At 43.3% G+C, this 16,309-nt stretch overlaps 1 protein-coding gene across 1 annotated transcript in view; it reads left to right on the forward strand.

Annotated features, from left to right (window-relative positions):
* LOC135920920 (GA-binding protein alpha chain-like) overlaps positions 1-13,351 on the forward strand; it is a 30,266-nt gene extending 16,915 nt beyond the window's left edge. Inside the window, exons 7-10 of the mRNA XM_065455194.1 lie at positions 187-399; positions 2,200-2,346; positions 3,510-3,733; positions 9,147-13,351. Of these exons, the coding sequence (XP_065311266.1) occupies positions 187-399; positions 2,200-2,346; positions 3,510-3,733; positions 9,147-9,335 (773 nt within the window). The 3' untranslated portion in view covers positions 9,336-13,351. The remainder of the gene's footprint in view (positions 1-186; positions 400-2,199; positions 2,347-3,509; positions 3,734-9,146) is intronic.
* Positions 13,352-16,309: the final 2,958 nt, after the last annotated feature.

Here is a 16,309-nt window from a genome sequence, read left to right on the forward strand (position 1 = left end):
TGTGCAGCTAGCACTTCGTCATCATTTGAATGCTGACTGTATCAGTTGGGAAATTTTGCTGTGCAGAGAAGTGCACTTGCAAATTATGAAAGGGGTCTTCAAAGCTGTGTATTGCATCCAGGTCATAGAAATAATCAAGACATAGAGAGAGAACACATGTTGCTATGTGCTTTGTTTTGGATCCAGACCCATCATCATGGAAGCTCGAGCACGTGCAACGATGGTTTCAGTGGGCATCGCAACACTTCAACCTGCAGAATGTCAACGCAGATGACTGGAACCTGACAGGAAAGCAGCTGTGTGATCTCACCCACCCAGAGTTTGTTCGACGTGTGTCCTTTGACCCTGGTGATATCTTTTGGACACACCTCGAACTGCTCCGCAAGTGCAAAATCGTAGGTGTGTACTTGATATGCATTTGGAGGAGCTAACTATCAGCTGGGGGAACAGAGAGAAGCTGCATTGCAAGCTTCTTTTTAAACTGTGGTTCAGTGTGATATATGTGGCCTCAATGAGTTCTTTCTTTATGGAAAGCACATTTTAGAATTCTGTAATTCCAATAGCACTGATAGCTGTTTCGAACAGCCTGGAAGCATGAATTGTGATCGAGAGCCATCACAGTACTGAATGCAGGGCTGTAAAGCTAGCTGACTTTTACATCTTTATTCCACACTGCTCGTGAGAGCTATCTAGCCACATCTCAGCAAGAATGATGATGATAAAATGAACTATAAAAGACTGATAAAAAGAAGGCACTGCAACTGGTATGGAACCTGGGACCTTTCACTCTGAAATATTCATGCTCCAGCTGTATCACAACGACGACAAAGCATAAGCTCTCTGTACAGTAATTGCTCATGGGGCACTCATAGTGGTGCACACTGCACTGTGTCAAATGGTCTTAAATCAGCAATATGTTGAAGACAGGAAGCTAAACAAGTAGAAGTGTAGATTCATAATATACATGTTGCTATACTTGCGGACAACTTTATGCAGCAATGAAGGGGAAGCCATGGCGATGCAGCTTCTGCAAGTGTGTTTTGCCACTCAGTGGTCTATTTTGTCTTATTTTGCTGTTATAAATAAGATGTTTATGTCTTCTCTTCCCCAACTTAAACTAAGGCGAATAAGAATCTTGAACTTTTTTTTTTCAGGAACACTCTTACTTGCACGTGCTTTGCCTTCGTAGCTTTCTCTTCATCGCCACAGAAAGTTGTCCACGAGCATAGGCTAATTGGTTTGTAATGGCAGAAGAATAAATAGCATGAACTTAAACAGAAAGGGAAGACGGGACTGGTGCTATACTGTGCAGCATGCGAGGCCTCTGTCTTTTTTACTGAACACAAAGTGCAGTGCGTTGCCCCTTGACGCACAGTTTCACTGTGCACAAGGCAGTAAAAAAACAACAACATTGTGAAGGAAGTCAAGTGGTACTCCACCTGTTCACCGTCCCTGAGGTGTATCTCCTGAAAGTTGCGCCGATCTCCACAAAGAAGTGCTGACATGACACTTTGACTTATTTTAATTAATTTTTTTTGCAGTAAATGAAAGTCGAAGCCCTCGAAATCCCCTATAATGCTAGTAAATGTCACAGCACACTAAATAATTTACTGTTAATACTTCTCTCTACAAACCAGTTTCTGTTTTGGTACTTAGAAACTGGATGCGTCATGACATCGTGAAACAATGGCTTGTTCCATTTCTGTGATTGCTGTGGCTGCCACACTCAAGCCCAGCCAGAATAAACATGCCCAGCACTGTCTATATTGTTATGAGCAACCCCATCATATGTAGCCTTACAGCATGAAGTCATGCCCAGCACTGTCTATATTGTTATGAGCAACCTCATCATATGTAGCCTTACAGCATGAAGTCAACAAATTTTGCTCTGTGTCATGACAATGCCGGACTCCAGATCTGACACTTTGAGGGTAATCTTGGAATTAAATTAAAATGCCTTATATATGTTTCCCAGCCTAAGTGTCATCCTTTTATGTGCGAGAAGCTTGCAGTAGAGCTTCTATAGCTTTAACTTTCCTTTTACTACCTTTTAATGAGGCCATGTCTGGCAGGAGAGCCTTTCACTATGCCTTTAGATTGATTTTTTTAGTCTTACAAAGAGTAAACCTACATTTGTGTGCATATCAACGGCAGGGGCATATTCATGAAGTCATACATGCATAATCTGCTTCATTCCAGCTGTGATTCAGCAGCCTGTGTATGTTCAGCCAGCCCCGCAGGTGATTGCCATCCAGAAAGCAGCAAGCCAGCCGGCTCGGTCGCGAATCAGGGTACCCAAGCTGTCGCCTAGAGTAGCGTATGAAGGGTCACCTGGAAACAGAACAGGTGTGTCTGGCTTTTGCTATCTGTGCTCAGTCAACACTTTTGTAAGTTTCCTTGCAACAAGTACTGCGGTTATGGTTGCCAGTTATTCCCTCAAATATTGATAGGGTCGAGGAGGAGGGGCAGGATCATGTCACAAAATTTGTGTCGGGGGCCTAAATTTTGCTCTCCAAAGCTTTTAACTCCTGTAAGGTGCGCATCCAATTTCTTCTCTCTCTTCAAAAACATTTGAAAGTCGACAATATCCAGTAAAAAGGTGTGGATTGAACAAACTTAAGGAGCTAGGTAAATTAACTTCACAAAGATGCACAGCAAGCTATGAGGTATGTCGTACTGCGGGGCTCCAGATTAACCTTTACCACCTGGGGTTCTTTAATGTGCGTCTAAAGCGCCGTACATGAGTGTTATTGCATTCTGTCCCCGTTGCAATGTAGCTTCCCATAGCTGGGAATCAAACCTGTGACCTTCTGTTCAGCAGCACCACGTCATAGGCCACCTGTTGGTAAGTAGGTGGCCTGAGCCATCGCTGCTGGTAAATTTAAGGAGTTTTCGTGCTTGCATCTTCAAAATTAACCTGTATTATGCAGTTGTTGTCAAGGGATGTGTGACAAGTCTCGTCAAACCTAATTTCTTGAAAATTAGCTGTCCTTGCAATGCCAGACTGTGGGAAAAAAGAAAACCTGGGTTTGACGGAATCTCAGCACAGCAATAGTTCGATAATTCGGACAGTCAGATAACCTGAACTTGCTGCTCTAGTCTCAGCAGATATATGTAGGTTAACCCATGGCATCATGTGCTTGTGAATTTGAGAGTGCAGGCAATCAAACAGCTTGTGTAAAAAAAATATATATATATATTAGAAGACCCGGTGTGAGTGCTACAGATGTGTGATGCAAAAGCATTTCTTGTGTTTAAGTGAAATGATGGAGAAACACTGCTTTGTTTTTGTCTTCTTTCTTTTGTGTTCAGCACTGTATATGTGGTGGACTTGCATAAAATAATGTTGTTGCTTTTTACCTGCTTTGTATCTGCAAGCAATATTGGTCATAGTTCTGTTGAAGCCTAGTTAAGCTTAAGTCTGGTGAAGCAAAGGAGAGAGCTCTAGCTTTTCCTTTGCCTTTTTGTGATAGTTCATGGAGGATATGCTTCAATGCCGGTATGTGTAGGCAACAATGGCCAGATCCAACTGTGGCAGTTCCTGCTGGAAATGCTGACGGAGCGGGACAGCCGTGAGTATATCCAGTGGGTTGGTGACGAGGGCGAGTTCAAGCTCAACAATCCCGAAATGGTGGCCCAGCTCTGGGGATTGAGAAAGAACAAGCCTACCATGAACTACGAGAAGCTCAGCCGTGCTCTTCGGTACTACTACGATGGTGACATGATTGCTAAGGTTTGTGTTCTTAAACTTTCCATTATGAAATATATTTTTACATACATGTAGGGGGGGGGGGGTTGCAACTTAGTGCAGTGGAGATGCTTAAGTGGAGTATTTCCACTTTGCCTAGCTTACTGCCGCATACTCACTGCTGTGTTTGCACACTTTATAATCGGCACTCTCGCGCAGGTTGTTTTCGGTTAAGGGTGGCAGGAAAACTGAGTTCTGTTGTGCCTTCTTATCATTCAAAGTGCCAGTGTAAGATGCTCGCTCGCATGGCTCATCCCAGGCATGCGATTTATTTATAGGTGGGTGCTCATAAACCGGCAATACTGCTGTGCGCATCTCTTTTTGTGACGCGCGTGTGAACTAGGTACGTGTTCTCGCATGATCGTTTTTGGCGATATCACTTTCAGTGAATGCTTATTGGCTGGTTGAGCAAAACCAGATGAGCTCATTTGGTGGCTGAGCACTACAGCCTACTGAGTTACTGAGTTACAGCCTACTGAGAGCTACTGAGTTTGCTTGTGGGCGCTCAAATGGCATGTCTCGCTTTTGCTGTGGCCTCGTGTCTCTTGGGTCGCACCTCTGGGTCGTAACCGGTCATAGGTAGAGAGGGGATAAGAGAGAGAGAGGTTTTATTATGAGAGAAAAGCTGAGCGGTCGACCTGAATCAGTGTTTTGACCTGCTACTCGGCATTGGGGAGGGGGAAAGGGTGTCGAAAGAAGGAATAGAGGAGACGGTTATAAGGATAAAGATGGTGGGGATAATCTTGCATGCTCCAAGACTCTTCAAAGCTTAGAAGGATGTGTATGTGTATATGTATATATGCATGTGCGTGCGTGTGAGTGTGTGTGTGCATGTGTGTTTATTTATTCATCATCATTGGCCTATTTTATGTCCACTGCAGGACGAAGGCCTCTCCCTGCAATCTCCAATTACCCCTAAAGGCCCTCTGGTTGGGGGTATTACACAGAGGGGTCTGGTAGAAATAAAATTGCAGTATTGCAAATATGATTCCAAGCAAACAGTAATTAACAAATTAACAGTGCAGGCAATTACAAAATACATAAAAAATATGTATGTATGTGTATGGGTGTGCAGGCATGTATGTATGCATGCATACATGTACGTATGTATGTAGTGAACTGACGGTGGCCTGCACCAGACCACTGTCAGCTGTACTTCGCTCCTCGAACAGGCGTGACGTGTGTTGTGGGAGCTGAACAACACTGTGTTGAATGCAGTCGGATTCCGGACCTCATTGAGGTGCGACATGATGCGTATTTACCTCTAAATCTCTATTGAAGTTCCTTGAAATTACGCATGTTGAACAATTTAAATCTGCAATAAAAGAATTCAGCGATGATTACGATACTCCGTAAAACGAAATTTGAGTGCAGCAGTATACGTGTTCTCATTTTGCGATATATTGGCTGGTGCGGACAATCTGTCTTGTGTGGGACGTTGCAAATGGAGTGAGGTGTGGTGCGACTGCCTTGCTAATTGTGACGCGTAGGCGCGATTCACAGCAGCCGCTGCAAACAGACCTCTGCTCATGCAGTGCTTTGTTTCGATACAGACTACGTGTGCTATTCTGGTGCCATCTTGTGTCCATCGTCACTGCAAAGCCTGTCGTGTGTGGCACTACGCTTTTCTTCTCGTGCTTTCGCCATACCCTCCTTCTCCGCTTTCCACCTCATGGTTCCACTGCACCCTCCTCCTGCGCTTTCCTCCTCGCTCTTTCTTTGCTATCCCTGTCTTTCATCTCCCACTGTGCTCCGAGGTTGTTCTCTTATTTCTTTCTGCTCGTATGCTTGGCTACGAGTTAGAAAGCCGACGCCGACGCTTGTCTCGGGAACTGGTGCCTAAGTGCTGTGCTCTAAAAATGTGACCCTTAGGGAACATTATATCTGAAAAAATTTGGCCCTCAAATGACTAAGTAAGTTTACCCATGTGTAAAATGCCCTGTGCAATTTGCCTGTGTTCAACACAGGCTTCCCCACCGCCCCTTTTTTTTACCATGTGAAAAGCCCCAATGGCAGCATAGAAAAGTTTTTCAGCTGTGTATGATGTGTGTGTTGTCAAAACTGGGACTTTGAATAATATTTGGGTTTGACTCCTGCCTGCAGGTGACAGAATCGAATCTAGAGCCCTCTACAAGGATGTTTCTCCTGGCCACATGTGTTGCTTTGGTACTATGTACTCACTGTCCATTGCCCAGCTTGCATGGCACAAACTTGCTTTCATCCTGGTTAATTTGAATGATGTCTGGGTTTATGTGTTAGGTCACCAACTTGCACAGTTTTGATCTTAAACGAGTACCGACATGATATTTTCAACTTTTCTGTTTTGCATTAGATCAAGATACAAAACCGTTTTTAAAAGCCAGCTGCAACGAAATTTTTGACGGCGAAAAACACCCAGTTTCAGATAATTTATGCATGCAGTAGTCTCTGTGCAAAAATCTTACGCTTGAAATACAGGTCGATCCATCACAATGAGCTTGCAAAAATTGTTTTTCATGCTGAAACTGAAAAGAAAAAAAAAAGAACGCTGCCATTATTGCCTGGTGGAGGTGACGTACAGTGAAGAATGTGGAGAACCAGCACCCGTGCTGTCTACTTTCCCTGCTTGTATTCCTTTCCGGTGTATCAGCGAACAGGTCCCACACCTCCGTTAGTCACAGAGTTGGTATACTTTGTTAGCTGCTTCGTGTGCCGTAACAACACCGTTGCACATCCGCGATGTTCTTTTAATGGGAAGCATTCTCCAAGTCCAGCCAGTTTTCTCCATCTTGTTGTCTAGGTTCAATAGCAGGGCCTTGATGCGTTCTGCCTCTGCTCGAAGAAGAGTGCATTGGGGTGGCCAAGCTAAAGGTGCGGATATGGTCGAGCTTAATGTGGACCCAGTCCACGCCTGGCGCAGTTGCTCTACATCGGCGAAAATTGGACGCTCCACAGTCTTGTGTGGCTGGCGGGGGAATAGAACATGTCCTATCGCACGCTAGCTTGGCTGACCAGCAGCATGTTGTTCAGGTTCACTGAAGTGAGGGTGTTGCATTTGCCTTCGACAAACAAGGAAACGCTCACTCGCCGCGCATGTGTCCACTAGTGTTGTGGCAACAAGTGATTGCCTCACTGCTTTGGGTCATGTTTAAAGTGCAGGGTAAAATTTTAGCGATCTTAGCATCTCTGACATGACGTACCTAACTTCACAGACCGCTGCCTGTTACGCTGGAAGTGCCGGACTCGACTGATCAGACTGCTACCGCCATCTGTAATAAAGGATTATGAGTAGCTGAGGCGGCACGGCCGCGCTAGAGGGGTTCGGTGCTAAGTGGCTAAGTGTGCAAAAACTCATGGCCAGACAGGCTGGACGGCGGCCGTAATAAAGCTTGGACCATTTTGCTCTGGCATCATCGCAGTCCTGCGTGACTTGCCGCCACTTCTACACCATGGCTGCCGCATCACGTTCTCCTTTGTGACGAATGCAGCATGCGGTTACTGCTGGTTTCTGGTGCTTGTCGGAAAGGATTTTGCTTGTCTACTTTGACGCGTCTCACGTAGAGACGCATGAAATATCTTGAAGATGATGCACTACCGGAAATGATCGCTCGAGCATATCACCCTTAAATACAATTCACCTTTGAACGTTACCTTTGGTTTTCGTGCGCCAGCGCTATAGTACTTATAGGCACCCCGAGAAAGCGTTTGCCAAGCAAACCTTATTGTTAAGTGACTGTACTGTTGAAATGTAGCTTGTGCAGCTTTGTCAACTGCAGTTTGCATGCTTTGTGCGGATTAGCTGCTCCGTGTCCCACTTGCCTGCTGCGCTGTGGTGCATGCTTTAGCTCTGAAAGCTGGGACAGAAAAGATGTGTTCAGCCTTCCTCTACTCAGCATTGTGTACTGCACAGCCATTGTTCATGCTCGAGTATGTATACCAGTACCCGATGGCCACGCAACGCATCAGTATTCTTGCAACAGCTGAAATCACAAGCGAAACGGGGAGAATGCACGCCAAAACAGATGCCCATCAACTTGCAAATGACGAGCGAGCAATGCGCCTGGCTGTCTAGGTGCAACATGGTGCAACTGAGAGATCAACAGTTGCGTACGGTTTTTCAATATGCACCATATCCGCATCGCTACCGCTTTGCTGCCAGATGCAGGCATTGTCTACATAGGAGCTATTTAATAACTGCTAGTAGGATACAACTTAAACAAGCAGCAGTTGGCAACCAAGGCACACGAACCACGTGGGATTGTGTCACCCTGCCAGCCAATCACAGAAACAAACACAATCATTGTCATGCAACCTTTTCAAAATGACTTTGTACTTGATATCTCTGGAAGGTTTGCTGTTCTTGAGTCTTCTCATCGGCGGAAGTGATGACGTGTGCAACAGACACGGATGAAGTGTATGGAGTCTGAGAATTTCACTCTTCAAAAGTCCGTGGTACAGCTCATTTCACTGCTGAGTCCATTTTACTCATAAAACTTCACTGCCAACTGAAGGGAAGCTTGACAATAAGTTGCAGCGAAGCAAGCGTTTTATTTCAGTTCAGTAAGAAATTAGGCTTTCACCATTTCACTGTAGTAGACGAGTGAAAATGTATAAAATTACGCGCTTATAATTTTATTTTTGTGGTTACCAATTTACTTAGGTAACAAGGAAAGTTTTAAGTACGAACTAATATTTGCAGCCTCGTGAAGTAACAGTGGCTGGCAATTATGAGTGTGTGGGCAGGGATTCACTGCATACCTAAGTTTTATCCGGCTATAAAAACAAAACTGGGCAATTACCAGCCCTGTGGCTTTTTCAATATTATTTTGAGAGTATACAATAAGTATTTGTAGCCAATCTAGCCCGAGTGAAATTTCATTGCAATTGGCCTTGAATGCTAGAAAAAATAATGCTGAGCATTACACCACACCAAATTAATTTACTAATATGCTTGTGTCAACAAACCAGTTTTGGTTTTGGTACTCTGGAGGTGGACACATCATGATGTCATGATACATTGCCTGGCTTCGTTCCTGTAGCCGCTGCGGCTGTCGCATGTGAGCGCAACCAGACCAAATTTGTGCAGCATGTTTGTTTTCAAGGGCGATATTGTCATACCTAGCCCTACTTATGTAAGCAAATTTTGCTCCGCATCATGACATCATGATAACACTGATGCCTCAAGGTCTTATGCATTGAGTGTGCATAAAGCACTTTATTGTCAAATTAAGTTTCTTAAGATTGTTTCCCAACCTTCATGTTTGCTGAGTGTCATTCTTTTTTGTGTAAGAAGCATGTGGTTAATTCTACAACTTCGAAAATATGTGTCAGGGCTACTTTACTGCTGTCACCCCACTGTTCATGCAAGAGGGGCTGCGGGCTCATTGAGTCTCTGCTTTTTTTCTCTGCCTTTCATCAGGTTCACGGCAAGCGCTTTGTATACAAGTTTGTGTGTGACCTCAAGCAGCTGGTGGGCTACAGTGCCTCCGAGCTGAACAGGCTGGTGCTCGAGTGTCAACAGCGACGCATGGAGAAGCTTGGCGGCAGCATCCTCTCCATGAGCACCCTGGAGGTGCCGACTGAACAGGACGACACAGAGGACCTCTGAGGCTGGACTTCACAGAGGGCAGCGCCTTTCAGAGCCGACGCTTGTGTTTGGTGTGCGGACTCCAATCGCGGCGCAGCTCCGTGCGGGCAGTTCCAGCCGAGCACTCGGCCAACTCTGCACAACCTTCTTGTGAGAAAGGAAATTGTTTGTCAAGTGACTGACCTTGGTGCTCTTTTCTTTTTTGCTATGTGTTTTATATTTGTAGTTTGCTTTGTGAAAAAGCGGCCGTTGGGAACTGGGGGCTCCTACAGTCCGACGTGTCCACATCCTTATGCACTCATTTGGCCACAGTTTGAGATGACTGTTTCGATTTGTTGAGAGCTCGTTATTACATGTGCTTGTGACCACTTGCATGTCCTGTCGAAAGTCTGCGATGGGGAAAATGAGGTCTCTTGTAGATTAACCTTGAAACATTGTCTGTGTTGTTTTGTAAAGTCGTCTCCGTTGAGCAGGTTACGGCAGCCACTTGCAATTTTCATAATCCAGCTGTTCGCCCTCTAGTGCAATGCAAGCATTGTGAGAACACTGGACTGTGCACAATGATCAAAACATTTTTTTCCAGAGGCACTTGTGGATGGCGTTTTCTTTAGCTGCAGAAAGCTGAATATCGGTTATCTCAGTTTTAGATCCTCAAAGGACATTGAGGGTAGTATCTTCTCCTGTTATCAACAGGCATCATGTGTTACGTGAAGAATTTGGATACGTAATTGCTACAGTTCCTCCGCCCAATCTGTTCCAATACATTTTAAGGGTGAAACTCTCGGAAGTAGGTTACAAGTGCCACCAATGTTTGGGACGACATGGCTAAAAAGTGAAAATCACCTATTTGTTGTTGAGGGAAATGGTTACCTTTGTTGCTTCTTTCAACAGTGAAAGTTCAACTTTATGAGTTCTGACTTCTTGGTTGCTCGCAGATTCCTGGACTGCTTTCCTAGTAGAAAATTAATCATAGCATTCCATGTGTAGAATAAAAAGACCTTGTTTTAGTTTGCCATCATGGCTAAAAGACAGAAAGTCAATTTGCCTCATGGAAACATTGTTGCCAGCCTAAAAGGGGTGCCTTCCTTGATTTCAAGCATACCTGCCAACCCGTGAGTGCTAAGATTCATTAAAATTCCACGGTCATAACAGGGGAGGAGGAGGAGTAGGAGGAGCTTACTTTGAGCGTACACCTTTCTTTTGCAAAATACACACACACTTTATTTAGTGAGAGGCTATAGACACAGCAGATACTGAAAAGCAATGCATTGCATTTAGATAACTATGGCGTTTTCAGTGGTTTTGCCGTTGCAGATTTTGCCACTTTCAAGAATACGTCTTGATGAAACTTGCACGATGCATAACTGCTCAATTTCAAAGACCATAAGAATGGCACAGGTGTTATACGACACCTCATTCACACTTCTCAAAATTTTCCATGGACAGAATCTGTTTTTCGTAACACTTGACGAAACGTTAGTAAAATCTTAGGCCAGGCCCAAATTTGTGCACATTACAAAAAATTTGGGAGTTGGAAACTATGATTGCAACAAGTGCAACCAGACAGAGATGTTTGTTGTGTGCATCCTAATTGTGAAAATAGCGGTGCATTATGTTGCAGTTTTGAAATGAGCCGTAAAAGCATTCCTGAAATTTGTTCTTGGGTAGTCTCTGGTAGGCTTCATGGCAAATGCTCTGTAGTCGTCACCGCACGTGCAACCGAAGAAGGGTATTGCGGCGTGTGCGATTCTTGGTGCTGTCTCTGTGGCACACTTGCCGTCGTTCCAGGTGGAGTTGGGATTGTGCTGAAAGTGAGAAAAGTTCCCGTGGTTCTCACTTAATATAAAATGGCAAAGTGGTATCACTTCGGTCTTTTAACCTGGAAGGTGATACCACTGCTGACACTCAACCTAATGTCTGACGTAAAAAAAAAGAAAGAAAGAGCACATAATTCAGTAACACCGAGGCATGGTGTTTATTGCAGGCTTGTATTAAATCTTGGCCAACAATGCAGAAACAAAACAAAAACAGAAATTCTTGGACAAGCTTCATGTGTAGGTTTAATATGCTTCAATGAAATATGTTTATGCTTGCCATTTATCTACAAGGGATCATTGAGTTGTGACTTGATGTGCACATAGGAATCAGAAAGTGTAATATACATAGGAGGCAGGGCCAGCTAGGGAAAGGAGTGATGCTAGTTGTTCTTTTGATTTATTTTTATGTTGCAGCAGACCCTTCAGAATAATGTTAAGCTGGCTTTTCTGCAATGCACATTAACTCGAAATGATGAGTCATGCATTGCTAAAATGCTGATTAAAGTATGACTCGTGCATTGTTATTGGTTTTCTGTGCTTCTTCCCATCATACTTTGCACACAGAAACAATAACATTGCACCAGGTGTTCAGTAATTGCCATTTTGACTATGTTCTGGCTGCCACATTTTGGTCATTTGTGTATTGCGGGAAAACCCAGCTTGGCACTTTTTTGAAGGATCTTGTAGTTTGTTGTGTCAATGTTGGCCTTGTGTGGCTGTCTTTTCTGTTGTTATTTGTTACATTATGATGGCTTACAAATAGTCTATGCACTTTACTGCTTTTATTCTTGCATTTATTTGTTCATCACGAGCAGTGTCATTTTGTGTTTTTCCTTTACCATTATACTCTGTTCCTTCATTAAAAGGATAAAGTAAAACTAACTGTGAGTGGCCCACAATGCTATGGCAAAACTTGTTTTGGTCTAGTAGCAGTCATGATTTTTGCAAACATTTGAATCAGCACAACACTTTTTTTTTTGGTGCAGAAATGTGCCACTATGACACTTTGAACTGCATATGCAAATGACCTATTTTTAATTGCTGAGATTTCAATGTGCATGGTTATTGCTGTTTAGTTTCTCCTCATTGGTGGTATGTCACTGAACCTTGACCCAAGTGAGGATATAGAGTGAAGAGACTGCCGCCTATGGGGAATAATAGAGATTTACGCAGTGCATAGTGCTCGACTATACCTAATGCACACTTGTATTTAGTAATGTTGACTGCTGAGATTCTGGTATTAAGCAGCGAGCCATTGCTAAAGCTTCGGTAACAGTTAAGTTGCCGTTTGTATTGTAAATATGTTCAATGCACATATTGATGGTGGCCTTTGTAGAGGAATGTCATTTAGATCGAACCAATGCAATCTTATCAAGACTTCATTTTTTTAACATAAAGAAAAGAAAAACAGCAGAGGAGAAAAATTTGAATAAGGTAATACAGCCATTCTGTGCTGGTGTGTTGTTATTCAAGAATATCTATATCTTCAGTGCACTGAGTTCATGGTTGCCCACTCTTAGGGGAACAGCTCATCAGTACAGTTGAACTTAAATATAACACAGACATAATGAATTATTTACTAAGACAAAGTAAATCTAAAATGTGTCTAACCGATATTGTCGTGTAGAGGGGATAAACTTATAATTATCAGCTATATAGAAGGTATTCTCATGTTGGATGCTCAGAGAAGTTTAAATTTGGCCTCAGCTCAGCAAAGTGATCTTTTATTAGAAGCATCTCATATATCAATTTTTTCATGATGTAGAAGAAATATTAAAGTTATACTGAATTGCACTATTAATGAGATGTTCCCTCTGACTTTTAGCAATCCTGTACTATATGTTGCTATTTCCAGCATTTCAAACTGCTCTAGCCGTTAATAAAATGCACAAGCTTGTGAAAGCTAGGAAGAACTACAGGGTCATCTTGAGAGCATGTTTGTGATGGCCGATTCTCTAATTATCATTTTGCTGTAATTTGCTATATGGCTCATGGAGGGTTAGTTGGGACGATGTTTGGTGTACACTCACTACAGCACGATTGCTGTGAAATGAACCTGGTTACATGGGCATTCTTGCTGTGTTCATAAATGTGTGCTTCTTTTTTTTGTAAGGTGTATTCTGTCTCTGTCCTGCTGTTGCATTACAGTGGACGGTGCTAAAACAATGTTTGCTTATTAAACGTGCTGGTTCACGCAAGCACAAGTGTTGAACAGGTGCACTGTGTTGGCATTACTTTCTACGCCAGGAACGAGCCTCCAAAAGGTGGCAAGAAAGAATCCACCATGCTCTTGCATGTTGGCTTGTGCATGCAAGGCCCTCGAGCGAATATTCAGGCTTAATGAATCAAATGGTTACACAAAGAGTTGTGAAGATATTCAATATCTTCGAATATTCTATCTAGTGTTATGCTATTCGATATTCGCCTTGCTTTGAATTTCAATATTCTGAATTGTCTAACTATTCGAAACCGACGAATAGAAAGATTAACACATGTACAGTTCTACTGCACAAGTTGCATTGCCAATGGCTCATGACCAAAACAAAGCAAGATGAACTTGTTTGCAGTCACTGGTCAATTTTTCGGACCTGTTCAATTATTCGAACACCTCTGTGACACCACCACATTCTTTGTTGAACTAATGTATAATGGAGACTGAAGTTCCAGACGCTGCATGGTGTCTCGCACGATTTTTCAAACATGATCTGTGCGCGCAATGTCAGAAAAATGGTTGCCATGAGGAAATCGGTGCCATTCCATTGGCGAGGTGTTTCCTTGGCATTTTGAGAGCTGCATGGCTGCTGCGAAGGGCTCTGCATCGAATCAGCACCAAGCTGCTGCTTCGGCGACACCAGGCGAGGCAGTGTTGGCTAGGCCGAGTACAGCATAGGTGATGACGAAAATTCATTGCTGGCCTGTGTGGTGACGTCTGCACAGACCATCATGAGCCACCGCCATTTCGGGCCCATCAGTGATTGGGCTCGAGATCACGCGCACAAATGAAGCTTGTAAAAAAGGCGTTCGGGTTCGCTGGCAACAAAGTTAAATGCAGCGAGCATGCTTACAGGACGATTAGCTTGCTTGCAGGCAGACAGCACCAAGCAGAATTTGCGCAGCACAGCCTAAACTGCCAGAATTGCACAGTTAAGGTTGCACTTCGTATATCTCAACAACGCTCAAGTAGGGGTGTGCGAATAGCAATTTTTGAGACCGAATCAAATACAAAACGAATAGTGGCAGAAGTGATTCGCATGTAGAATATGCTTTTAAAATAATGAAAAACCGTTTTCACAATCATTGTGCAATGTTCCCATCGTGGAACATCGTTTCATAAGAAGCCCTGCAGCCTTCTCATGAAAAGTCAATCATTAAGTGAGGACTTTATGCAGTGATGGTTATTCTATACTCTGTTTCATACTTCTTGGGCAATGCTGTGGAAGCTACGTAAAGAGTTCAATCACCAAAAGGTATCACTCCGCACATTCCATCTACGCTTTGTTTCTCGCTAGCGGCGTTCGCTTGCGCGAGTGTGCATGCGAGACTGCCACGACACGCTGCAGATAAAAAACAAAGCAGTTGTACAAGTGTAAGGGTTAAGTCATTTTCCATTCAGAATTGAGGATATACAAACGTCATTTTCACAATGATCGATCAGAAAACGCTGAACTATTCCGAAGCACAAACACAGCCACTGCAAAAAGTATCTCAAGCCTCCAGAGCAGTGCATGTGATGTGTGAAATGGAGTATATGAACTTTGGTGAAGTGATGAGATCTATGGTTTTGTGGCAGGCTTTGTGTCTCATAGAAATTAAAAGCAATAAAAAAATGTTCTTGCAGTGGTGAAAGACGAGGCAACTTTCCGAGCAGACTGGTTGGCTCCCAGCTGACTGAATGGAAATGCTTGTGAGAGCATTGTCTAGTGCGACTGTGCAAAGTTATTTGTCATGTTAAAAAAATGTTTGATGCAACGTTTCAGTGTTTCTTTTATTTTTGTGCAGGCTAAGTCAGGCATGGTGGCAAAGAAAGTTTGTGTGAATTCTTAATACGAAGTGTGAAAGAAGGAAAACGCATCCTCCTGTTTATTTATAGTGTCCACATGGATATGCACACTGTCCAGTTTCGTATGGTTTGTTGCAATTTGTTAATTATAATACAATCGTGGCACTGCTATATACATCATGCAATATGGGAGCAGTGGAATGTGAACGCTACAATGACAGGTTTCGTAAGTGACACTAGCAAAGATTTATACCTTTAACCTACATTTTCAGGTTAGACTCTTGAGTATGAGAGAGAGAGAGAGAGAGTGAACTTTAATGAGAACCAGCAGTTTAGTCGGCTGGGCCTAGGCTTAACACGATGAACGTTGAGGTCTTGCCTCTTCACCGCTTCGTAGGCCTGCTGGGTAGCGTAGAGTTGGTCGTCGAGATGGGAGCTGCGCAGGGCGGCGTGCCATCTCGACAAGAGGGTCACGGGATTAAGGTCTGGGTTTTGATGTTTGCACCCCCATAGCATGTGGGGGAGTGTTGCTGATTGAGTTTTACAGATCTTGCACATGTGGCTTGGGTAGATGTCGGGGTATATGGTTTGATAGCGTGTGAGGGAGGTGCATGTATTGGTCTGTAACAAGCAAAGGGTGGTTGCCTGTGCTCTGTTTAACTTGTGGTGAGGGGCGGGGAAGGTTCTTCTTTCGAGGTAGTATAAAAAAAAAAAAGTGTTCCTTGTGTTTCGACCTGCTGGAAAAAGACACAAAGGCAAATGTGTATCCACACTGTGCTCATTAAATTCCAGTTTAACTATATTTGCGCTTTATGCAAAACATTTTATTTTATATATGCGAAAATTGTACGCTTGCATAACAATTCTTACGAGTTTGATTTCTGTACCTACAGTTGCACATCATCCATTCTTAAACGTGCCATTACATATATAGATGAATTACTCATACTTTAATTTCGACTCATTGCTGTGAAAGTCTACAAGGAATCCCTCCTTTCGGTTCGTTAATTATGATTCATGCTTTTAAGATATATATACCCGTGCAGCATAATATCAACATTGCGACGAGTTTCCCAGAAACTCCGCTCGCACATCTGTCTTGCAGATTGGATTTTCGGGAGTGAAAACAAATAAGTAATGCTCGCGCTTTTTCAACTGGAATTTGAAAGAGTCGTAAC

Source organism: Dermacentor albipictus, chromosome 4 (assembly GCF_038994185.2).
Source record: "Dermacentor albipictus isolate Rhodes 1998 colony chromosome 4, USDA_Dalb.pri_finalv2, whole genome shotgun sequence".
Taxonomy (NCBI): Eukaryota; Metazoa; Arthropoda; class Arachnida; order Ixodida; family Ixodidae; genus Dermacentor; species Dermacentor albipictus.